This window comes from Nerophis ophidion, linkage group LG14, assembly GCF_033978795.1.
Source record: "Nerophis ophidion isolate RoL-2023_Sa linkage group LG14, RoL_Noph_v1.0, whole genome shotgun sequence".
Lineage (NCBI taxonomy): Eukaryota > Metazoa > Chordata > Actinopteri > Syngnathiformes > Syngnathidae > Nerophis > Nerophis ophidion.
In genome coordinates, this window is record NC_084624.1 from 4,456,012 (window position 1) to 4,482,705 (window position 26,694).

At 39.0% G+C, this 26,694-nt stretch overlaps 1 protein-coding gene and 1 long non-coding RNA gene across 2 annotated transcripts in view; one reads left to right on the forward strand and one right to left on the reverse strand.

Moving 5' to 3' along the window:
• Positions 1 to 26,694, reverse strand: part of acss2l (acyl-CoA synthetase short chain family member 2 like) — a 70,903-nt gene that overhangs the window by 16,265 nt on the left and 27,944 nt on the right. Inside the window, exons 5-12 of the mRNA XM_061919682.1 lie at positions 20,489 to 20,580; positions 20,248 to 20,351; positions 14,017 to 14,089; positions 10,525 to 10,600; positions 3,646 to 3,730; positions 1,386 to 1,523; positions 1,141 to 1,311; positions 924 to 1,057 (exon numbers count right to left, since the gene is read on the reverse strand). Of these exons, the coding sequence (XP_061775666.1) occupies positions 924 to 1,057; positions 1,141 to 1,311; positions 1,386 to 1,523; positions 3,646 to 3,730; positions 10,525 to 10,600; positions 14,017 to 14,089; positions 20,248 to 20,351; positions 20,489 to 20,580 (873 nt within the window). The remainder of the gene's footprint in view (positions 1 to 923; positions 1,058 to 1,140; positions 1,312 to 1,385; positions 1,524 to 3,645; positions 3,731 to 10,524; positions 10,601 to 14,016; positions 14,090 to 20,247; positions 20,352 to 20,488; positions 20,581 to 26,694) is intronic.
• On the forward strand, positions 6,301 to 11,058 carry LOC133568007 (uncharacterized). The gene is made up of 3 exons (XR_009809522.1): positions 6,301 to 6,902; positions 10,337 to 10,451; positions 10,598 to 11,058. It is a non-coding gene; the product is annotated as an uncharacterized LOC133568007 (long non-coding RNA).

Consider the following 26,694-nt stretch of genomic DNA (forward strand, 5'->3'; position numbering starts at 1 on the left):
GGCTCATGCGCTCTTTTGGTTCTACCCCTTTGGTTTGTTCTTGTTCTAATATTTCAATTAAACCATGTTTTCCTGTTCAATGCCTGCCTCCGTCTCTGCATCCTGGGGTTCGTCACCAACTAACTCTGACAGCATCCAGCTCGATGAGGTTTTATCACAACCGATTGCTCTGAGTTTATCCAACAGTAAAGTGTGGTTAACGGTGTAACTTGGTGACGCTTGACATGGACTAGACTAGTAAATCTACAAACAATAGTGAATTAGCCGTTTTAAATTGTGCTGGCATTCATTGAGAAAATCAAGTGGGTGTCCTTGGGATACATGGTGGTCGTCTACAACCACACAAGTTCTTGCTACACACGGATGGACTAGAAAGGTCTGGAAAAGTCCAACTTGTCACGCTCATGAGATCGTGTTTCGTTTTTGGCATTTTTGTTTTTTAGACAATCGTTTCCTATATTTGCACTTCCTTGTTTGTTTTATCACCATAGCTACTCATTGATTGTCACCTTGCACGCAAGTCACGCCCCTGTCCTCAGCTCTCACACCCGTTGTTAATTATCATAGCTATTATTTAAGCCCAGTTACCAGGTAGTCGGCCTGGCAACTTCCCATATTCCTTATCTATCGTCATGCCATGCTACTCTGTTTATTATGCTGTCCATACCACGTAAGTTTTTGTTATTCATGCCACAGTGCAAGTGTTTGTTTCATGTTTATAGTTTGTAGCCTTTGTGCTAGTCCTTTGTTTTGTCATCAGTCAAGTTTGTTCTCCGCCATTGTGCGCGGCATTTGTTTCCCCTTTTGTTAGTTATAGAGTTTAATAAATAAAAAATGTACTTGCATTCTCGCCTGGCTCGTGCCAATTTTCCTTTGCGTCGAAGAAACAATCCAAGTCATAGTCTAGTTCTGACACAACTTACTTCTGCAGCGGCTCACGGCCAAACTTCATGAGCAGGCGTATGGCGGTGGGGGCCGTGTAGAACTTGCTGACTTGGTACTTCTCAATGATCTCCCAGTAGCGGCCCACGTGAGGATACACCGGGATCCCCTCGAACTGCGAGGCGCAGCTCAGCGTTAAAAAAAACAAAACGTACACATCAGAACACAAGCCTTCTTTTTTTTGTGGCGTCCACTCACGAGGACGCTAGTGGCACCGTTAGCCAGGGGGCCGTAAGTGATGTACGAGTGGCCGGTGATCCAGCCGATGTCCGCGGTGCACCAGTACACGTCGTCACGGCGGTGGTCAAAGACGTACTTGAAGGTCAGCGAGGTGTAGAGCAGGTACCCGGCCCCCGTGTGGAGGACGCCCTATGCCGCACACAGCAAATAAGGGTGCGAGGTCTGCATGATGTACCCGCACATAAAAACATGAGGGCTGCCACCTTGGGTTTTCCCGTGGAGCCGCTGGTGTAGAGGATGAACAGCGGGTCCTCTGCGTCCATCCACTCGGGTTCACAGTCCTCGGGCGAGCCTCTTATCGCCTCGTCCCACCATACGTCGCGATCCATGTTCCAGGGTGTCTGAATAGAATAGAAAGTACTTTATTGATCAGCACCACAGTTCACTCACAATAGACAATAAAACATTAAGGTATTTTTATATGTGAATAATATAAATACAGTCTATTAAACAGCATTATTCACATGTGAATAATATAAATACAGTCTATTGTACAGCATTATTCATGTGTGAATGATATAAATAGAGTTTATTATACAGCATTATTCACATGTGAATAATATAAATACAGTCTTATACTGCATTATTCACATGTGAATAACATAAATACAGTCTATTATACAGCATTATTCACATGTGAATGATATTAATACAGTCTATGATACAGCATTATTTATGTTTGAATAATACAAATACAGTCTATTATACAGCATTATTTACATGTGAATAATACAAACAGTGTATTATACAGCATTATTCATATGTGAATAACATAAATACAGTCTATTATACAGCATTATTCACATGTGAATAATATAAATACAGTCTATTAAACAGCATTATTCACATGTGAATAATATAAATACAGTCTTATACAGCATTATTCACATGTGAATAATATAAATACAGTCTATTGTACAGCATTATTCATGTGTGAATGATATAAATAGAGTTTATTATACAGCATTATTCACATGTGAATAATATAAATACAGTCTTATACAGCATTATTCACATGTGAATAATATAAATACAGTCTTATACAGCATTATTCACATGTGAATAAAATAAATACAGTCTTATACAGCATTATTCACATGTGAATAACATAAATACAGTCTATTATACAGCATTATTTACATGTAAATAATATAAATACAGTCTATTATACAGCATTATTCACATGTGAATGATATTAATACAGTCTATGATACAGCATTATTTATGTTTGAATAATACAAATACAGTCTATTATACAGCATTATTTACATGTGAATAATACAAACAGTGTATTATACAGCATTATTCATATGTGAATAACATAAATACAGTCTATTATACAGCATTATTCACATGTGAATAACATAAATACAGTCTATTATACAGCATTATTCATATGTGAATAACATAAATACAGTCTATTATACAGCATTATTCACATGTGAATAATATAAATACAGTCTATTATACAGCATTATTCACATATGAATAACATAAATACAGTCTATTATACAGCATTATTCACATGTGAATAACATAAATACAGTCTATTATACAGCATTATTCACATGTGAATAACATAAATACAGTCTATTATACAGCATTATTCACATGTGAATAACATAAATACAGTCTATTATACAGCATTATTCACATGTGAATAACATAAATACAGTCTATTATCACATCATCACATTATGTTATTCAATATTTCAGGATAGCTATTTGAGATAGAGATGTTCCGATCGTGGGATTGTAACAGGGGCCGATGTTATCCTTTTTCCCCCCACTGATTGGTTGATCAGCTAATATTTGCCACAGCTGTGTTTCAGTGTCGACAAGATAAAAATTGTACTTGCATGAAAGATGCCCACGGACACACAATTACATTTTTGTATTCCTTGTCACACACACAGGCGGGAAGTGTGTGTTTTTGTAAAGGCAGAGCTCTTATATTTCGTCTCATTGGTGTAATGTCTTTGTGATCATGTTTTGCTTAGTTGTGTTGGATTACTTCAAGACTCCATTAGTTCCTGTTTTTTCACTCCATTGTTTTGTTTCCATGCCTAATAATCAGTTCACCTGTCCTCACGACGCACGCACCTGATTCATTTCAACTCACGCACCTGTTTTCAAGCACCACAGCACTATTTAAGCCTGTAGTTGCCAGGCAGTCAGCTGGCGATATCACCTCCTACACACCCATGTTATCCATACCGATGACCCATGCTCTTTCTCAGTCACGGTAAGTTTTTTAGTTTTTGTTGTCCATAGTTTTGCCTTAGTGCAAGTTTTAGTTTTCATAGATTCATGATTGATTGATACTTTTATTAGTAGATTGCACAGTACAGTACATATTCCGTACAATTGACCACTAAATGGTAACACCCCAATAAGTTTTTCAACTTGTTTAAGTTGTTAATCAATTGGAATGGAGAATCATCCCTTTACTTCTTTGCATACCTGCAGTTTGCTGCATGCTGCTCCTCCCTTGGTCCTCCGTGCATGGTGCTTGACTACCAAACATTTAGTGACACTAGACGACGTTCTGTAAGAAAGAAATGCACAGTAAATGAAAACATCTCTGACTCTTTTAATGACAATTCAGCCTTACTGTCTTTGAGAGCTCTTCCATATTGGGTAGGGATAAAACAGTGGTCATGCACTGCAAAAAGTCAGTGTTCAAAAAATAGATAGAAAAAAAAAAGAAGTGTATTTTACTTGAACTAAGCAAAATGATCTCCCAATAGAACAGGGGTCGGGAACCTTTTTGGCTGAGAGAGCCAAGAATCCAAAATGTATTTCCGTAAGAGCCATATAATATTTTTGTCAACACTGAACACAACTAAACGCGTGCATTTTTAAGTAAGACCAACATTTGTAAAGCATAACAGGTCTCCTAGTTTTTGTAATACCATTGTTATTGTGAAGCTAACTGTGGAGGGGGCGTGGCATGCGGGCCTGCAGCGAAGCGGGGTGTTGCCAGGACCGTAGACGGCCCACCTGGGCCTTGTTATCCAATCACCTGTCGCTCTGTTATAAGCAGCAGCCAGGAAGAGGGACGGGGTTGGGGCTGGAGCCAGAGCGCGAGCAAGAAGGAATGAGAAAAAGACAATTGCTGGAAAGCAACTGAGAGTCTTATTTGAAAATAAAACAACATTTAAACCCTGAAACAGGCTCTCATGTCGGTGCTTGGTGGTCTACAGAGCCCCCAGGATTGCATGCCCCACACTAACCAATAATAAATAAATAACTTCTTACCATTATGCAACTTCTTCAACAGGTGCAGTAGAAAATGAATGGATGGATTAAAAATGAACGTTTAAATATTTTGAACGTTATTTTTAACACTGTGATTACAAGTGGAATTATTCATTAATTATCGTGTTAAGCAATGTCAGCTCAGATTTATCAGTGTTCAAAAAATAGAGAGCCACATCTGGCTCTAGAGCCATAGGTTCCCGACCCCTGTTATAGAACAACAACATTTGACTTGTCAAAACTTTCCAAAACAAGTAATATTAGCTAACTTCAATGAACCTGAAAATACCTTAAAATAAGTACATTCTCACTAATAACAAGTGCACTTTTCTTGGTAGAAAAAAAATGAGGCCTTTTTGCTCAATATGTTGAAAAAAATTCTTAAATTAAATAAATGCTGGTGCCATTATTTTAACATAATGATATGCGCTCGGCATCATGATTTTTTTCAAGCGTGTTTTACTCAATATAGGTCAGGGGCAGAGGTGGGTAGTAACGCGCTACATTTACTCCGTTACATCTACTTGAGTAACTTTAGGGATAAATTGTACTTTTAAGAGTAGTTTTTATGCAACATTTATGCAAGAAAGTACTCTATTGATCCTTGGGGGAAATTCAGCAAATATCAGATATATCAGATTGTAGGTGGGTTTGTTTTGTACCCTTCGCATTCATATTTCACTGTTTGTTGCATTTTTTTTGCGTTTCACTTGATTGTAATATATGTCGATGAAAAGGGGTGTGACATTCATATTTTGTCAATTTTCAGTGTTTTATCATTCGTAGAAAAATGAAAAATTCCATTACGTCTTTTAAGGCGGTCTGTCATAAAGTTTTTAGCATTCAATCAGACATTATTGGGAGGTTTTGTATTAGTGTTCCTAAAAATAGATATAAAGCGGCCCCCTGACACATTTTTTTTTCTAAATTTGACCCCCGAGTCAAAATAATTGCCCAGGCCTGATCTATATGATAGATAGTACTTTATTGGTCTCCTGAAGGAATCAATAAAGTACTATCTATCTATCTCTCTAGGGCTTTGCAATACAGTAATAGTTCCACAAACATTATCAAAGTCTCCTCAATTTTTAATGCCAACTCATAAAATTAATTAAATGACACCGATTGTTTCAGTTCCTCATTTTACTTGAATAGCATTGTAATGTATTTACAATCATATAAATTATATTTATAACTACACCACAATACCACACTGCAAAAACTGAAATCTAAGTAAGATTAAATATCTCAAATAAGGGTGATATTTGATTATTTTCTGTCGGATATGATAATTATTTTCACCAAGCAGATTTTATGTTAGTGTTTTACTTGTTTTAAGTGTTTTGGTCCTAAATGATCTCAGTAAGATATTACGGCTTGTGGCTGAGATTTTATGACTTATATTGAGTAAAACATGCTAGAAACTAGAATATCAACAGTTGCAAAGCTGTGCCAAAAGGCTACAAACATAAAATATGTATTGGATGCCTTTTACATTTCTTGATTGAAGTATGGGTCCAAAAATTTACATTTTTAAAGGATTAACAATTTAAAACTTAAACATTTGTCACTGAAATGCAGTGCATATTTTGATTGATTGAGACTTTTATTAGTAGATTGCACAGTACAGTACATATTCACAGAGGTGGGTAGTAACGCACTACATTTACTCCGTTACATTTACTTGAGGAACATTTGGGATAAATTGTACTAATTTTTATGCAACATACTTTTACTTTTACTTGAGTATATTTATAGAGAAGAAACGCTACTTTTACTCCGCTCCATTTATCTGCAATCAGGTCGCTACTTGCTACTTTTTTTTTTTAATCTATCAGTTAATGCACGCTTTGTTTGTTTTGATTTTGTCAGACACGCATTCAAAGTAGGATCTACGCATGCGTGCGTTTCACCAATCACATGCAGTCACTGGTGACGTTGGACCAATCAAACAGAGCCAGGTGGTCACGTGACCATCACACGTAAAACCCGACATGTTGACAAACTTATTGGGGTGTTACCATTTAGTGGTCAACTGTACGGAATATGTACTGTACTGTGCAATCTACTAATAAAAGTTTCAATCAATCAATCAAAAGTGTAAAGGAAAAAAGACACTTTTTATTTCAACCGTACTTCCCGTCAAAAGCCTAAAGACTGATCGCACACTTCCTGTCTTCACAATAAAAGCGCCGCTCCATCGCGCCTGCGCTAACAAAATAAGAGTCTCCGGAAGCCAGCGCTAACAAGCTAGCAAGCTACGGAGTTTGCCGCCAATGTATTTCTTGTAAAGTGTATAAAAACAAATATGGAAGCTGGACAAATAAGATGCCAAAAACCAACGACTTTCATGATGTATTAGACAGGAAGGAGGAACTTTTTTTCTCCTCCATTTGAAAACCGGGACATTATCAGCACTATACTGTCTGATTCCAATCAATGCAAGTCATCAGAATCAGGTAATACAACAACTTATATTCTTGTCTTCATGAAAGATAGGAATCTATATGTTAAACATGCATGTGTATTTATTAAAACATCTTTAACATGTCAACAAAAACGGCAAAATAAATATTAATATATATATATATATGATATGTATGTGTATGTATATATGAGGTAGATCACCTCGACTTGGTCATTTATTAAGTAATTGATTAACGTTGAAAAACTTATTGGGGTGTTACCATTTAGTGGTCAATTGTACGGAATATGTACTGTACTGTGCAATCTACTAATAAAAGTTTCAATCAATCAATAAATGCCTACTGAGCCTATGGTGTTGTTAAGTTACTGTGGCTCAATTTGCCTTATTTTTTTTTATTTTAATGTAGTATTATTCAATATATAATATTGTTTTAGTTGCTTAAGAGATATTCCTGGCTCTGAATTTGCTCATTGCTATTTTTATGTTTTTGTGCATTATTTGTTGTCGTAATCATTAAACGAACAGGTTACTCATCAGTTACTCAGTACTTGAGTAGTATATTCACAACATACTTTTTACTTTCACTCAAGTAAATATTTGGGTGACTACTCCTTACTTTTACTTGAGTAATACATCTCTAAAGTAACAGTACTCTTACTTGAGTACAATTTCTGGCTACTCTACCCACCTCTGATCAGGGGTCTCTAACCCAATTTACCTGGGGGGCCACTGGATGCAGAGTCTGGGTGAGGCTGGGCCGCAAGAAATGATTTCTTAAAATAAAATGTTGCACACTCCTCAGCATGTTTAGTTGTATAATGACGCTTCAAATTGTATTCCTTGTGTGCAAATAAGACAAGTCGGGGTGCACCTGTGCTCAACAGAAAAATATTGCATCTCCCACTTTTCCTGGAATTATCTTTGCTCATCACTAACCTTTCTCTTCACTGCAGGCTTTGAAAAAGACATGTTTGGGGTTGTGGAATATATTTGTATATAGCCGACGCATGGAGAATAATGTTATTTCCGCAATGTGTCGTTCCGCTTTTCCTCCCTACAGCAACACGGCGGTCGGCGAATAATAGCCGGGAAAGTACCTGGATACCGAGCGCAAAAAAGTAACGGCTCCCGGAGTGTTATCTGTCGTCATATAGAAATATATGTATCGTTTAATGTGTGAGGCAATGCAAATTGAACAATAACAAAAATAACGGTTTGAATTAGTCCAGGTTGTCAGGGAGTGTTATTGTAGATTCCTAAAGTAGCCTTAAGCGTGACGCTCCTCTACTATCACATTCACTCCGCTTGCTGCGGCAACAACAAAACAAAACTCCAGACGTTCTTCTTGGTTTGTATGGTTTACTTGTGATATTAATAATTCAAAACATAAAACGATGTGGGAACAAATGAATGACAAAATAAAGAGAGTTTGTTGCAGAACTAGTTAGAAAAAGTATGAATGAGAATAAGTATGAGTGAGTTAAAAAAAAACTGTGTGGCTCGATTCCACCGCACCTGACAGCCATTACCCATGACACCTTTCGTCCAAAAACCTCCTCACCACACAGATCCTTCCGCCATATATGCACTTAAAACAGTTACGTCATCAAATCATTTTGACACATGTAATAATTACAATTAAAGTGAGCTTTATCTAATTACTCTAAGCATTCAATATATACATTTTCTTATCATGCAAATAAAGTAAATAGTCCCCTTTTAGCTGAATAAACATAAAGCACCTTCCATAAAATGTAAATGAACTTAAACAGTATTTAGGCTCCTACAGTTGTTACTGACAGACAGGTGTTGCGGTGTGACTGCAGCCAAACACGTAAGACAACCCTCGTCTCCATGGCAACATTTCTTTCGCTTTCACTCATTTGCCGCTTTTCCACTAATGCAGGGGTAGGCAACCCAGAATGTTCAAAGAGCCATTTTGGACCCAAATAACAAAAATCTTGCATCACGCAAGTGACGTCAATGTCCGGCCCTCGAGAGCCACATACCACACCGTGATTGGTAGATTCCTTCAGCTCCACGCACAACGATGTCAAGCGCCATTCATATAAAACTTTCAGGCCGCGCTAACATTAAACTTTCATATTAAGGTGGGGGGGCGCAAATTAACGTCTCGCGGGCCGCAATCGCCCCATAGGCCACATGTCTGAGACCCCTGATATACGTCATAAAATCGCAGCAACGAGCTGTAAAATCGTACTGAGATAATTTAGGAGCAAAACTGCCAGGTTCGTCCCTGACAGTTTGGTTGTGTTTTAGTTTTTCCTCTGCATGTGTCTTTGTTTCCTGTCAGCGCTCTTATTTTGTCTGTTTCCTGTGTTTCATCCTTGAATGCTGTGTCCCCTCAGCTGTGGCTGATTGGCACCTGGCCACACCTGGTGTCAATCAGCCAAATGCTATTTGAACCTGCCTTCCCATCCAGTTGGTTCTGGATTATTGTCATTGCTACCTGTCATGTATTGTCGCTCCTGTCGTGTCGTGTCAATGCAGCGTTGTGGTAAGCTATATTTGCTAGCGGTTTGTAGCCTACTGTCTTTTGTTCCCTGCTTCCAAGTTTTTGTCCATAGCCAGGTTTGTTATCCGCCTCGTGCGCACTTTTTGTTGTACCCTTTGTTTGGTTTTGTTTTCGTGTTAAAGATTACATCATGTTTTCTCACTCAATGCCTGCCTCCTCTGCATCTTGGGGTTTGTCACCAACAAACTTTGACAAAAAAACCTTAAAACAAGTAAAACACTGACATAAAATCTGCTTAGTGAGAAAAATTGTGTTTTGTTTTATCCTGCCTTCTCCTTCTCTGCACCTGTGTTATCAGTGTTTCATCCTCGGCGAGGGGCGGACCTTGTGGCACACCTGCTCTCAATTATTTAGGCTCGTCACTGACAGCTTGGCCTCGCCGGTTATTGTTTCCGGAACTCATTTCTTGCATGCACCTGCTTCACCAGTCCCGGTACGTTTTTGTTACTTTGTCCTAAATTTCCTCACCTCTTGTATGTTTATTTCTTAGTCCCCCTGAGGTAAAAGGATTACTTGTGTTGGACTCTTGCCTTGCTCAGTGTGCCCTGGCCCTTCCACCTGCCGACCTCCGTGGAACCTTTTTGTCCATTTTACATGGTGTGCGTTTCTGCCCCATCGCCCTTAAGTCATCCCTTTTTGTCTAATTAATTTTTTTCATTTTTTCTAATCCCAGCCTGTCTACCGTCTCTGCATCCTGGGGTCACCCCCACTTCCCCAAGACCCCAACAAAAATGATCTTAGACAGAAAATAAGCAAATATCTTCTTATTTGATATATTTAATCTTACTTAGATTTCAGTTTTTGCCCTGCGACAACACATCCAAACTCACTGTTCAGCACAGCTCTTAAGGCTTCGAGGAGTGATGTGAACTTGGCTTGCGAGTGTTTTTTTGAGCATCTCTCACAAACTTCTTTCCTGTTCTACGCAGCTCTTGTCTCCGGAATTAGTGCATCTGTGTCACCCGGCAACCAGAACCATGTTTCCGCAATGTCCTTGATAACAATGTGGATGTGGTGACTCAGAGGCCATTACCTCCACCAGGTGTAAGCGTGTCCGGATTCAGTGTGTGTGTGTGTGTGTGTGTGTTGGGGAGAGAGAGAGAGAGAGAGAGCGTACTTTCCCCTGCACTTCTCCAGCGCCTCGTCTGCTATCTGTTTCAGGTTGATTAGCTTCTCTCCTCTGTAAACAGCATCTGTGCGGCACAAAGAGGCGGAGCAGAGAGACATGCAGGTGAGACTGAGCAGAGAGACATGCAGGTAAGAAGTAGGAGAGAACCAACACATTTTTACAGTGCATGAACGCCAACAAGGTTCTCCCTTTGTTAATAAGTCGATCAGTCATCAATGTTGACTTATATAGCCCTAAATCACCAGTGTCTCAAAGGGCTGCACAAGCCACAACGACATCCTCGGCTCAGATCCCACATCAGGGCAAGGAAAAACTCACAACCCAATGGGATGACAATGAGAAACCTTGGAGGGGACCGCAGATGTGGGACCGGTGCAATGGACGTCGAGTGGATCTAGCATAATATTGTAAAAGAGTCCAGTCCATAGTGGATCTAACATTATAGTGAGAGTCCAGTCCATAGTGGATCTAACATAATAGTGAGAGTCCAGTCCATAGTGGATCCAACATAATAGTGAGAGTCCAGTCCATAGTGGATCTAACATAATAGTGAGAGTCCAGTCCATAGTGGATCTAACATAATAGTGTGAGAGTCCAGTCCATAGTGGATCTAACATAATAGTGTGAGTCCAGTCCATAGTGGATCTAACATTATAGTGAGAGTCCAGTCCATAGTGGATCTAACATAATAGTGAGAGTCCAGTCCATAGTGGATCTAACATAATAGTGAGAGTCCAGTCCATAGTGGATCTAACATTATAGTGAGAGTGCAGTCCAAAGTGGATCTAACATAATAGTGTGAGTCCAGTCCATAGTGGATCTAACATAATAGTGTGAGAGTCCAGTCCATAGTGGATCTAACATAATAGTGAGAGTCCAGTCCATAGTGGATCTAACATAATAGTGAGAGTCCAGTCCATAGTGGATCTAACATAATAGTGAGAGTCCAGTCCATAGTGGATTCAACATAATAGTGAAAGTCAAGTCCATCGTGGATCTAACAAAATAGTGAGAGTCCAGTCCATAGTGGATCTAACATAATAGTGAGAGTCCAGTCCATAGTGGATCTAACATAATAGTGAGAGTCTAGTCCATAGTGGATCTAACATAATAGTGAGAGTCCAGTCCATAGTGGATCTAACATAATAGTGAGAGTCCAGTCCATAGTGGATCTAACATAATAGTGAGAGTCTAGTCCACAGTGGATCTAACATAATAGTGTGAGTCCAGTCCATAGTGGATCTAACATAATAGTGTGAGTCCAGTCCATAGTGGATCTAACATAGTATTGTGACAGTCCAGTCCATAGTGGATCTAACATAATATTGAGAATCCAGTCCATAGTGGATCTAACATAATAGTGAGAGTCCAGTCCATAGTGGATCTAACATAATAGTGAGAGTCTAGTCCACAGTGGATCTAACATAATAGTGTGAGTCCAGTCCATAGTGGATCTAACATAATAGTGTGAGTCCAGTCCATAGTGGATCTAACATAGTATTGTGACAGTCCAGTCCATAGTGGATCCAACATAATAGTGAGAATCCAGTCCATAGTGGATCTAACATAATAGTGAGAGTCCAGTCCATAGTGGATCTAACAAAATAGTGAGAATCCAGTCCATAGTGGATCTAACATAATAGTGAGAGTCCAGTCCATAGTGGATCTAAAAAAATAGTGAGAATCCAGTCCATAGTGGATCTAACATAATAGTGAGAGTCCAGTCCATAGTGGATCTAACATAATAGTGAGAGTCCAGTCCATAGTGGATCCAACATAATAGTGAGAGTCCAGTCCATAGTGGATCCAACAAAATAGTGAGAGTCCAGCTCATAGTGGATCTAACATAATAGTGAGAGTCCAGTCCATAGTGGATCTAACATAATAGTGAGAGTCCAGTCCAAAGTGGATCTAACATAATAGTGAGAGTCCAGTCCATAGTGGATCTAACATAATAGTGAGAGTCCAGTCCATAGTGGATTCAACATAATAGTGAGAGTCCAGTCCATAGTGGATCTAACATAATAGTGAGAGTCCAGTCCATAGTGGATCTAACATAATAGTGAGAGTCCAGTCCATAGTGGATCTAACATAATAGTGAGAGTCCAGTCCATAGTGGATTCAACATAATAGTGAGAGTCCAGTCCATCGTGGATTTAACAAAATAGTGAGAGTCCAGTCCATAGTGGATCTAACATAATAGTGAGAGTCCAGTCCATAGTGGATCCAACATAATAGTGAGAGTCCAGTCCATAGTGGATCTAACATAATAGTGAGAGTCCAGTGCATAGTGGATCTAACATAATAGTGAGAGTCAAGTCCATAGTGGATCTAACATAATAGTGAGAGTCCAGTCCATAGTGGATCTAACATAATAGTGAGAGTCCAGTCCATAGTGGATTTAACATAATAGTGTGAGAGTCCAGTCCATAGTGGATCTAACATAATAGTGTGAGAGTCAGGTCCATAGTGGATCTAACATAATAGTGAGAGTCCAGTCCATAGTGGATCCAACATAATAGTGAAAGTCCAGTCCATAGTGGATCTAACATAATAGTTAGAGTCCAGTCCATAGTGGATCTAACATAATAGTGAGAGTCTAGTCCATAGTGGATCTAACATAATAGTGAGAGTCCAGTCCATAGTGGATCTAACATAATAGTAAAAGTCCAGTCCAAAGTGGATCTCACATAATAGTGTGAGAGTCCAGTCCATAATGGATCTAACATAATAGTGAGAGTCCAGTCCATAGTGGATCCAACATAATAGTGTGAGTCCAGTCCATAGTGGATCTAACATAATAGTAAGAGTCCAGTTCAAAGTGGATCTAACATAATAGTGAGAGTCCAGTCCATAGTGGATCTAACATAATAGTGTGAGAGTCCAGTCCATAGTGGATCTAACATAATAGTGAGAGTCCAGTCCATAGTGGATCTAACATAATAGTGAGAGTCCAGTCCATAGTGGATCTAACATAATAGTGAGAGTCCATTCCATAGTTGATCTAACTATTATTTCGGGAGGTTTCCGGATTTTGGTGCCTCTCCCGGAACTCACCCGGGACTAACATTCTCCAATTTTCACCCGGACTACAATACTGGGGGCGTGCCGTGATGGCAATACTTCTAACATCCTCTGCAACATGTCATCACACCCACTTTTACATCCTGCTATCTGCGTGCCGGCCGGACACATACATTTTGCTGCTTCTGTCGCACACGTACGAGATTGGAAGGCACACTTGGTCAGAAGCCATACAGGTCACACTGAAGGTTGTCATAGAAACAACTTTAACACTCTTACTAATATGCGCTGTGAACCCACACCACACAAGAATGACAAACACATTTTGGGAGAACATCCTCACTGTAACACAACATAAACAGAACACAACAAATACCCAGAATCTCATGCAGCCCTAACTCTTCCTGGGGGGGTTGGTGCTAGCTATGTCTCCACCTGGCAGAGTAACTCCCTTACCTGCTGTCACCAGGACGACGCTTTGAGCATCCATCACCCTCTCACACAGCGACTCGGAGGAAAAACCTGCAAACTGCACGTGCAGAAGGAGAGAGGGGAGGTGAAGCAAGCAGGAAACAGGAAGTATCACAGAGTGTCTGCTAAAAAGTCTGATAAAATGTGATGTTCCAAAAGATCAGCACTGTTGCATTCTTCTTTTTCTATGTTGTGCTGTGCTCACCTTTTCTTATTTCTCTGCAGTTGGTCTAGACCAGGGTCACCAAGGCGGGGCCCGTAAGGACCAGATGAGTCGCCCGCTGGCCTGTTCTAAAAATAGCTCAAATAGCAGCACTTACCAGTGAGCTGCCTCTATTTTTTAAATTGTATTTATTTACTAGCAAGCTGGTCTCGCTTTGCTCGACATTTTTAATTCTAAGAGAGAAAAAAACTCATGGAATTTGAAAATCCAAGAAAATATTTTAAAGACTTGGTCTTCACTTGTTTGAATATTTTTTTACTTTGCTTCTTAGAGAAAAAATACAACCTTAAAAATGATTTTAGGATTTTTAAACACATATACCTTTTTACCTTTTAAATTCCTTCCTCTTCTTTCCTGACAATTTAAATCAATGTTAAGTATTTTTTTTATTGTAAAGAATAATAAATACATTTTAATTTATTTCTTCATTTTAGCTTATGTTTTTTCGACGAAAAATATTTGTGAAATATTTATTCAAAATTATTATGATTAAAATAAAATACAAATATTCTGGCAAATCTAGAAAATCTTTAGAATCACATTTAAATCTTATTTCAAAGTATTTTGAATTTCTTTTAAAAATTTTGTTCTGGAAAATCTAGAAGAAATAATGATTTGTCTTTGTTAGAAATATAGCTTGGTCCAATTTGTTATATATTCTAACAAAGTGCAGATTGGATTTTAACCTATTTAAAACATGTCATCAAAATTATAAAATTAATCTTAATCAGGAAAAATTATTAATGACGTTCCATAAATTATTTTTTGTAAATTTTTTCAAAAAGACTTGAAATAGCCATTTTTTCTCTTCATTTTTTTCGGTTGAATTTTGAATTTTAAAAAGTCGAAATTGAAGATAAACTACGTTTCAAAATTTAATTTGAATTTTTTTTGTGTTTTCTCCTCTTTGAAACCGTTCAATTAAGTGTTTTTTCAACATTTATTCTCTACAAAAACCTTCCGTAAAACTGGACTCTCACTATTATGTTAGATGCAAATTTTCGACAATTCTTCCAAAACCGCATTGGTGATGTTGGTCGAGAAGGCCTGGCTATTAGTCTTCGTTCTTAATTCATCCCAAAGGTGTTTTTATGGGGTCCAGGTCAGGACTCTGTGCAAGCCAGTCAAGCCCAACTCCTGTCTTTTGTTCCCTGCTTCCGTTTTGTTTTCATTCTACAAGTAACAACTTCTGTTTTCCTGCTTGTTAGGCCATTTTTGTTTTTGCTAGCTTCCATGCTAAGCTCCTTTTGTTTTCTAGCTCCCATGCTAGCTCTTTTAGTTCCGTTATCCGCCTCATGCGCGCTTTTTGTTTGTACCCTTTTGGTTTTGTTCTTGTTTTAGTATTTAAAGCATGTTTCCTTCCTCAATGCCTGCCTAATTCTCTGAATATTAGGGTTCGTCACAAACTGACTTTGACACAAATGAACAATGTATTGTTTGGATTCTTTCGTGTCACAAGTTGAACACAAAGAAGAAGGTGGCCTAAATATAGCAGCGCCATTAAACGGGCCTTCAAATGTGCTGTGAGAATACCTCGGAGCACTGAGGAGATATTTTTAGCTTGATAACCTTTGCACAAAGAGAGAATGAGGTTGGACTGGAAATCTGGATACAGGCTGACCGATATATTGGCTGCAGATGCTGTTTTCTCTTAAAGTGGGACGAGATGTTTTAAATCTGATGCTTTTCTTTGGGCAAAGACGGCAATGTTGGTGGATTGTGCTCTTAAATGTCTGACTGGAGCTTTGGCTCGCAGATTACATGTGAAATTGAACCTTGGGACATGAGTCAGTGGGACTTGTTGCACCTCCCGCAGGTGTTATGTTCCAATATTTGTGTCCACATACAGTAGTCTTCTTTTCATTTGCAGCGCATCCGGAAAGTAGTCAAAGCGCTTCCATTTTTGCCTTATTCCAAAGTGGAATAAACACAACTTTGTCCTCAAAATTCTACAGACTATACTCTATAGCAGGGGTGCCCATTACGTCGATCGCGAGCTACCAGTCGACCGCGGGGGGTGTGTCAGTCCATCTCCAGCCAGGCTTTTAAAAAAAATAGACCTAAAAATGAGTGATCATCAGTCTTCACCAAGACGTCACTTAAATGACATTCACGGTACCGGAGGGTCTTGTGAGATGACGCTGGCTGCAGCAAGATCATTATTATGAAAATATGACCGAGAGGAAGGCGAGAAACACTTTTTATTTCAACAGACTCTCGCGCCGTACCTTCCGTCAAAACTCTAAAGGCCGACTGCACATTTCCTATCTTCACAATAAAAGCCCTGCTTCATGCTGCCTGCGCTAACTAAATACAGAGTCTCGGAAAACTGGCGTGCACAAGCGATCCCTCAGAAAGCTGGCGTGCACATCACACAACAAAAAAAGAAATTTGAGTTTTGAAACATTGTTTATCTTCAATTTCGACTCTTTAAAATTCAAAATTCAAACAAAAAAAATTAAGAGAAAAACTAGCTAATTCGAATCTTTTTGAAAAAAAAAAAAATTCTATGGAACATCATTAGTTTTGTTTTCATTCTACAAGCAACGACTTCTGTTTTCCTGCTTGCTACCCGCTAGCTTCCACGCTAGGCCATTTTTGTTTTTCCTAGCTTTCATGCTAGCTCTTTTAGTTTTGTTACCCGCCTCGTGCGCGCTTTTTGTTTTTACCCTTTTCGTTTAACAATTTTGATAGCATGTTTTAAATAGCTTAAAATCCAATCTGCACTTTGTTAGAATATATAACAAATTGGACCAAGCTATATTTCTAACAAAGACAAATCATTATTTCTTCTAGATTTTCCAGAACAAAAATTTTTAAAAGAAATTCAAAAGACTCTGAAATAAGATTTAAATTGGATTCTACAGATTTTCTAGATTTGCCAGAATAATTTTTGGGGAATTTTAATCATAATAATTTTGAATAAGTATTTCACAAAAATTCTTCGTCGAAAAAACAGAAGCTAAAATGAAGAATTAAATCAAAATGTATTTATTATTTTTTACAATAAAACAAATAAATTTACATGAACATTGATTTAAATTGTCAGGAAAGAAGAGGAAGGAATTTAAAAGGTAAAAAGGTATATGTGTTTAAAAATCCTAAAATCATTTTTAAGGTTGTATTTTTTCTCTAAAATTGTCTTTCTCAAAGTTATAAGAAGCGAAGTAAAAAAAATAAAATGAATTTATTCAAACAAGTGAAGACCAAGTCTTTGAAATATTTTCTTGGATTTTCAAATTGTATTTGAGTTTTGTCTCTCTTAGAATTAAAAATGTTGATCAAAGCGAGACCAGCTTGCTAGAAAATAAATAAAATTTTAAAAATAGAGGCAGCTCACTGGTAAGTGCTGCTATTTGAGCTATTTTTAGAACAGGCCAGCGGGCGACTCATCTGGTCCTTACGGCGTTGGTGCCCCCTGCCTTAAAGGCACTGCCTTTAGTGTCCTCTCTCACCTGAAAAGGAGACTATTATATATGTCTCCGTTATACCAGAGGTTTATCTATAAGACATAAAGTAGGCAGGCACGGAGCTATTTCCTAAGCATGTGTTTATTCCAGCCGGCACGTTAATACACTGACACACAACATCCCGATTCCCACCATGCAGTGCTTCAAAACTTACGGCAAGTAGTAATGTCCAAAAACATAACAGAGACAAAGCAGAAGAATGAAGAAGAGACATGGCGACGACGAGTAAGACGAAGAAGTACGCTTGCAAGTTCCAAAATGATTGGAAAAAAAAAATTCAGTCCATCCAGGACAGCTGGAAGGGGAAGGTCTATGTTGCCTGCACATTTTGTAGATCAGACTTCTTGTCAGCTTACTGCGAGGTTTGTTCTCCCGGGATGCAAACGGACTATTCCGGACAAGGCTTGCAGGTAGGAACATATTTATTAACTCAAGAAATCTTGGCTGGGCATGAGGTAAACAAACATAAACTATGGCGTGGAACAAACACAAAACTGTGGCATGAAACAAACAGCATAAACTATGGCTTCGAACAAACACAAAACTGTGGCAAGAAATAAATAGACTTAGGTGGACACGGCGTGAATCGAGCAACATGTAACTTATAATAATAATAATTCACCCCTATACAATATAATGCCCCAATACCCTAATGTGCAATACTACCCTTCCAGTGCAATACGTCCGTCACTGATTGTTATTTATTACTTCGCTACTCCTGTCTTGCTCTGTATATTGTACAGTATTTGTATTTCTATAGTGTTTTGTATATTGTACAGAATTGCTTATTGTTTTCATTGGATAGTAGTTGTTTATTTCAATTGTTAGTTTTTCCTTTATTACCTCTTATGTCATTTATTTCACTCCATATTTGTTCCCACTACCGCACCTTAAGTTGGAGTCTTTAATCTCGTTATATGCAAATATAATGACAATAAAGTTCATTCTATTCTATTCTATTCTATGAACTGTGGATCGCATGAAAACGAGCAATGACGGCAGGCCGACTGACTGGCAAAGACAGGCTTAAATAAGGGTCATGATTAGAAACAGGTGTGCGGTCCGAACACCAGAGGCAGGTGAAAATCATAAGTCGGCATGGTAACCAAACAAAACAAGGGAGCGCCAACAGGAACTAAAAAGAGTCCAAAAAATTAACAAAAACGTAATCCAGACCGCCCTGCATTGAGGTGGCGACTTGTCCAGGGTGTACGCCGCCTTCCGCCCGATTGTAGCTGAGATAGGCACCAGCGCCCCCAAAGGGAATAAAGCGGTAGGAAATGGATGGATGGATAATCCAGACCACAGATCATGACACTTCTCCATTGAACACGGTGGCCGAATGGATATACTCATTCATGAACGGATCATATATATATATATATATATATATATATATATATATATATATATATATATATATATATATATATATATATATATATTTATATGTGTATATGTATATATATATATATTTATATGTGTATATGTATATAGATATATATATATATATATATATGTATATATGTATATATATGTATATATATATATATATGTATATATGTATATATATACATATACACATATACATATATATATATATATATCTATATATATATATATATATATCATTCTTGTTTGGTGTGGCTTCACAGTGTGGCGCATATTTGTAAAAGTGTTCAAGTTGTTTATACGGCCACCCTCAGTGTGACCCTTATGGCTGTTGATCAAGTATGACTTGCATTCACTTGTGTGTGTTAAAGCAGCATATATTATGTGACTGTACATACATACATACATATATATATGTATGTATATATATATGTATGTATATATATGTATGTATGTGTATATATATGTATGTATATATATATGTATGTATGTATATATATATATATATATACGTATGTATGTATATATATATGTATGTATGTATGTATGTATATATATGCATGTATGTATGTATGTATATATATGCATGTATGTATGTATGTATATATATATATGTATGTATGTATGTATATATATATATATATATACGTATGTATGTATATATATATATATATACGTATGTATGTATGTATATATATATATATGTATGTATGTATATGTATGTATGTATGTATATATATATGTATGTATGTATATATATATATGTATGTATGTATATATATATATATGTATATATATATATGTATGTATGTATATATATATATATGTATGTATGTATATATATATATATATAAGGAAGAAATACTTGAATTTCAGTGAATTCTAGCTATAAATATACTCCTCCCCCTTAGCCCCGCCCACTTCAACCCGCCACCCCCCACGCCCCAATCTCCCGATTTCGGAGGTCTCAAGGTTGGCAAGTATGCATTATGGGGTAATTGTATGTGCAACATTTTGAGAACAAAAATTAATTTATTACATTTTGGAATAAAGCTGTTACATAATATTTGGTAAAAGTGAAGCACTGTATAACAACATTGGAAGTAACCCTTCATCAGTAACTATACTCACCACAACAGAATGAACAGCACCTATCCGGGCACAGGCCAACATGCTGTAGACCAGTTCTGGAATCATGGGCAGGTAGATGGATACCCTGTCTCCCTTTTTCACACCTTCAAAGGGAAAACCGAGGCAAACATCATTTTGGCAGCTACAACATATTAAATATTGCTCCCTGAAAATGATGCATTTACACATCCTCGTCTGCAATGTATACTTTGAATAAATACAATGTTTTTTTTCCCCTCACCCATTTGTTTGAGGACGTTGGCACAGCGGCAAACCTGGATCAGGAGCTGGCTGTACGTGATGGTCGTGTGCTGGTCTGGGGAGTTGCCTTCCCTGAGAAGATCCCGCACATAAAAGGTGAGACAATGTTCTATAACGTAAGAGCCTTACATGATTTGTCTTTAATTTCCAGATCACTTCAAAGATTTCATATCCCTGCACTATACACTGAACAAATATAAAAACTCCTCCTGAGAACCAGTGTCCACTACAGTGGACATTTGTGTTCTATATTATCCGATATTATCGGCTGATAAATGCTTTAAAATGTAATATCGGAAATTATCGGTAGCAGCATAACAACAAGAGTGTTGTTGTTGCCGGTGCTGTAGCCGTGGCTAACGAGCGAGCTCGCTCGGTGACTGACAAAAGACACCATGTTTATGGTTTGGGATTCTTTTTCAAATGTGTCTGACGGATAAAAAAAACTGGCAATTTGCAATGACTGCAAAAAGTTGGTTATGCGAGGAGGAACCAAGAAGTCTTCCTTTTATACGAGCAATACAAGCGAAAAAAAGTAGTACCAAAAGACTCCACCGAGAAAAAACAAAAATACAAGAAAAACCACCCAAGGGCGAAAGCCCACGTTGCGGTCAGGCACAACGTACGCAGTATGGCAAAAGCTACGGTGGAGTTTGGTGTGGCTAGTCTGTCCTGCATGGCGCACACTTTGCAGCTTGCAGTGAACGCAGGTGCCCTGTCTCAACGCATTATTTTACAATCTCTGGCTGACTGGTAGGCCACTTCACTTCAAGCACTCACCACCAGCTTGCGGATTCGTTAGAGCAGGGCAGATTGAGCCCAGTTTATAATTTCCTGTTATACAGTATACCAGGCAGTCTTGCACTAAAGGAAGAATATGTTATTGTTTCCTTTATTACTCTAGTATAGTCTGGACTGAAGCTGAGTGCCTTCATTATTTTTGGAGCTGTTGTTTTGAGGCATGTTTAAAGGGGAACATTATCAGCAGACCTATGTAAGCGTCAATATATACCTTGATGGTGCAGAAAAAAGACCATCTATTTTTTTAACCGATTTCCGAACTCTAAATGGGTGAATTTTGGCGAATTAAACGCCTTTCTGTTTATCGGGCTGGAGGCGATGACGTCAGAATGTGACGTCGCCGAGGTAACACAGCCGCCATTTTCATTTTCACATTACAAACACCGGGTCTCAGCTCTGTTATTTTCCATTTTTTTGACTATTTTTTGGAACCTTGGAGACATCATGCCTCGACGGTGTGTTGTCGGAGGGTGTAACAACACTAACAGGGAGGGATTCAAGTTGCACCACCGGCAAGAAATCTGCCGGCCAGACCCCCATTGAATGTGCTGGAGTTTCTCCACATTTGACCGGCGAAGCTAAAGCAGACATGGCACAGAGATGTATGGATAACCTGCAGATGCATTTGTAACGATAGTCAACGAAATCACAAAGGTGAGTTTTGTTGATGTTGACTGCCAGCTAATCGATGCTAACATGCTATGCTAATCGATGCTAACATGCTATTTACCGGCGGTGCTAAAGCAGACATGGTACAGAGATGTATGGATAACCTGTAGATGCATTTGCAACTATATTACGTTTCCTACCACCCAGATTTAATGCGAAACAAACACTTACCAATCGACGGATTTAAGTTGCTCCAGTGTCAAAAGATGCGAAAGTCCTGATCGTTTGGTCCGCACATTTTACCGGCGATGCTAACGCAGCTATTCGGCCATGCTATGGCTATGAATAGCATCAATAGCTATTCGCTCAATAGCTTCAGTTTCTTCTTCAATACTTTCATACTCCAACCATCTGTTTCAATACATGCGTAATCTGTTGAATCGCTTAAATCGCTGAAATCCGAGTTTGAATCCGAGCTAATGTCGCTATATCTTGCTGTGGTATTCCCATTGTTTGTTTACATTGGCAGCACTGTGTGACGTCACAGGGAAATGGCCAGTGTCTTCACAGAGAGCCGAAAATAAGGCACTTTAAAGCTTTATTTAGGGATATTCCGAGACCGGTAAAATTTTGAAAAAAACTTCAAAAAATACAACAAGCCACTGGGAACTGATTTTTATTGTTTTTAACCCTTTTGAAATTGTGATAATGTTCCCCTTTAAAAAATATTTTTAAATAATGCACTTTGTGAAAGTCAAAGTATAGTACTTTCCATAGTTTTAGTGGGTATCAGGATTATGTCGCATATTCCAAGCTGCTGTTTTGAGGCATGTTGAAAAAAAATTACGCACTTTGTAACTTCAATAATAAATATTGTCACTTTTTTCCATAACTTGAGTTGAATTTGTTCTCTTATTTTGGAAAACCTTGTTACATTGTTTAATGCATCCTGCGGGGCATCACAACAAATTTAGGCATAAAAATGTGTTCATTCCACGACTGTACATCGGTATCGGTTGATATCGGAATCGGTAATTAAGAGTTGGACGATAACGGATTATCGGAAATCTCTAATCCAGTGGCATCTATTTATTTCAATGAATTTGTTATGTGTAGGTGCTGTAATGCAAACCTGAATATGTCTGACTTCCAGCAACCCCTATTAATGCTGAGTGTGCAGAACGCCTGCTTCTTGTTGGCTAAACCTCTTCTGTTGACAGAGCAAATACTATATGTGCCATCATGTGGATCGCCAAAGACCAGTACAGTATCTTGGTTATAGTCTGGGGTGGGGTTAAAGGCTTTCCTTATCTTAGATACAAAACCAAACACATTGTTCGTATCTGCTAATGGACTGACTGTATGTTGGGATGTTTTGTATATATTCTGGATCATATTCATGGTCATATTTACCATGAACTGATTAACGTGGACCCCGACTTAAACAAGTTAAAAAACTTATTGGGGTGTTACCATTTAGTGGTCAATTGTACGGAATATGTACTGTACTGTGCAATCTACTAATAAAAGTCTCAATCAATCAATCAAAATATGCACTGCATTTCAGTGACAAATTTTTACGTTTTAAATTGTTAATCCTTTAAAAATTAAAATTTTTGGACCCATACTTCAATCAAGAAATGTAAAAGGCATCCAATACATATTTTATGTTTGTAGCCTTTTGGCACGGCTTTGCAACAGTTGATATTCTAGTTTCAAGCATGTTTTACTCAATATAATTTGGCTCCTCTCCATGTGGAGGAGCAGCGACTTTACTTTGAGTTCCTCCCGGATGACAGAGCTTCTCACCCTATCTTTAAGGGAGGGACCCAAACTCATTTCGGCCGCTTGTACCCGTGATCTTGTCCTTTCGGTCATGACCCAAAGCTCATGACCATAGGTGAGGATGGGAACGTAGATCGACCGGTAAATTGAGAGCTTTGCCTTCCGGCTCAGCTCCTTCTTCACCACAACGGATCGATACAACGTCCGCATTACTGAAGACACCGCACTGATCCGCCTGTCGATTTGATTGATTGATTGATACCTTTTTTAGTAGATTGCACAGTACAGTACATATTCCGTACAATTGATCACTAAATGGTAACACCCCAATACGTTTTTCAACTTGTTTAAGTCGGGGTCCACGTTAATCAATTCATGGTAGATCTCACAATCCACTCTGCCCCCACTCGTGAAGAAGACTCCTAGGTACTTGAACTCCTCCACTTGGGGCAGGGTCTCCTCCCCAACCCGGAGATGGCACTCCACCCTTTTCCGGGCGGGAACCATGGACTTGGATTTGGAGGTGCTTATTCTCATCCCGGTCGCTTCACACTCTGCTGCGAACCGATCCGGTTAGAGCTGGTGAACATGCCCTTTCCCAACTACTTCGGCATGTGTTGCAGCCATGAATTTCTAAGTTAATTATTTTTTGAGTTTGAACATCAAATATGTTGTCTTTGTAGCATATTCAACTGAATATGGGTTGAAAATGATTTGCAAATCATTGTATTCTGTTTATATTTACATCCAACACAATTTCCCAACTCATATAGATACAGGGTTTGTACTATCTATCAATCTTTCTAGGGATCTGCAATACAGTAATGCCCTGATCTGGGTGTAGTTGTCAGAGTCTCAGTAGCGATTGAAGCACTGATACTAAAGTTTGTTTTGGTCCTCTGGGCTCGGCACAATCCACATATCTGTAACTCATTTCGGCCGCTTGTACCCGTGATCTTATCCTTTCGGTCATGACCCAAAGCTCATGACCATAGGTGAGGATGGGAACGTAGATCGACCGGTAAATTGAGAGCTTTGCCTTCCGGCTCAGCTCCTTCTTCACCACAACGGATCGATACAACGTCCGCATTACTGAAGACGCCGCACCGATCCGCCTGTCGATCTCACCATCCACTCTTCCCTCACTCGTGAACAAGACTCCTAGGTACTTGAACTCCTCCACTTGGGGCAGGGTCTCCTCCCCAACCCGGAGATGGCACTCCACCCTTTTCCGGGCGAGAACCATGGACTCGGACTTGGAGGTGCTGATTCTCATTCCGGTCACTTCACACTCGGCTGCGAACCGATCCGGTTAGAGCTGGTGAACATGCCCTTTCCCAACTACTTCGGCGTGTGTTGCAGCCATGAATTTCTAAGTTAATTATTTTTTGAGTTTGAACATCAAATATGTTGTTTTTGTAGCATATTCAACTGAATATGGGTTGAAAAGGATTTGCAAATGATTGTATTCTGTTTATATTTACATCCAACACAATTTCCCAACTCATATAGATACAGGGTTTGTACTATCTATCAATCTTTCTAGGGATCTGCAATACAGTAATGCCCTGATCTGGGTGTAGTTGTCAGAGTCTCAGTAGTGATTGAAGCACTGATACTAAAGTTTGTTTTGGTCCTCTGGGCTCGGCACAGTCCACGTATCTGTAACTCATTCGGCCGCTTGTACCCGTGATTTTATCCTCTCGATCATGACCCAAAGCTCATGACCATAGGTGAGGATGGGAACGTAGATTGACCGGTAAATTGAGAGCTTTGCCTTCCGGCTCAGCTCCTTCTTCACCACAACGGATCGGTACAACGTCCGCATTACTGAAGACGCCGCACCGATCCGCCTGTCGATCTCACCATCCACTCTTCCCTCACTCGTGAACAAGACTCCTAGGTACTTGAACTCCTCCACTTGGGGCAGGGTCTCCTCCCCAACCCGGAGATGGCACTCCACCCTTTTTCAGGCGAGAACCATGGACTCGGACTTGGAGGTGCTGATTCTCATTCCGGTTGCTTCACAGTCGGCTGCGAACCGATCCGGCGAGAGCTGGTGAACATGCCCTTTCCCAACTACTTCGGCACGTGTTGCAGCCATGAATTTCTAAGTCAATTATTTTTTGAGTTTGAACATCAAATATCTTGTCTTTGTAGCATATTCAACTGAATATGGCTTGAAAATCATTTGGAAATCATTGTATTCTGTTTATATTTACATCTAACACAATTTCCCAACTCATATGGAAACGGGGTTTGTACTATCTATCAATCTTTCTAGGGATCTGCAATACAGTAACGCCCTGATCTGGGTGTAGTTGTCAGAGTCTCAGTAGTGATTGAAGCACTGATACTAAAGTTTGTTTTGGTCCTCTGGGCTCGGCACAATCCACATATCTGTAACTCATTCGGCCGCTTGTACCCGTGATTTTATCCTCTCGATCATGACCCAAAGCTCATGACCATAGGTGAGGATGGGAACGTAGATTGACCGGTAAATTGAGAGCTTTGCCTTCCGGCTCAGCTCCTTCTTCACCACAACGGATCGGTACAACGTCCGCATTACTGAAGACGCCGCACCGATCCGCCTGTCGATCTCACCATCCACTCTTCCCTCACTCGTGAACAAGACTCCTAGGTACTTGAACTCCTCCACTTGGGGCAGGGTCTCCTCCCCAACCCGGAGATGGCACTCCACCCTTTTTCGGGCGAGAACCATGGACTCGGACTTGGAGGTGCTGATTCTCATTCCGGTTGCTTCACAGTCGGCTGCGAACCGATCCGGCGAGAGCTGGTGAACATGCCCTTTCCCAACTACTTTGGCGTGTGTTGCAGCCATGAATTTCTAAGTTAATTATTTTTTGAGTTTGAACATCAAATATGTTGTCTTTGTAGCATATTCAACTGAATATGGGTTGAAAAGGATTTGCAAATCATTGTATTCTGTTTATATTTACATCTAACACAATTTCCCAACTCATATAGATA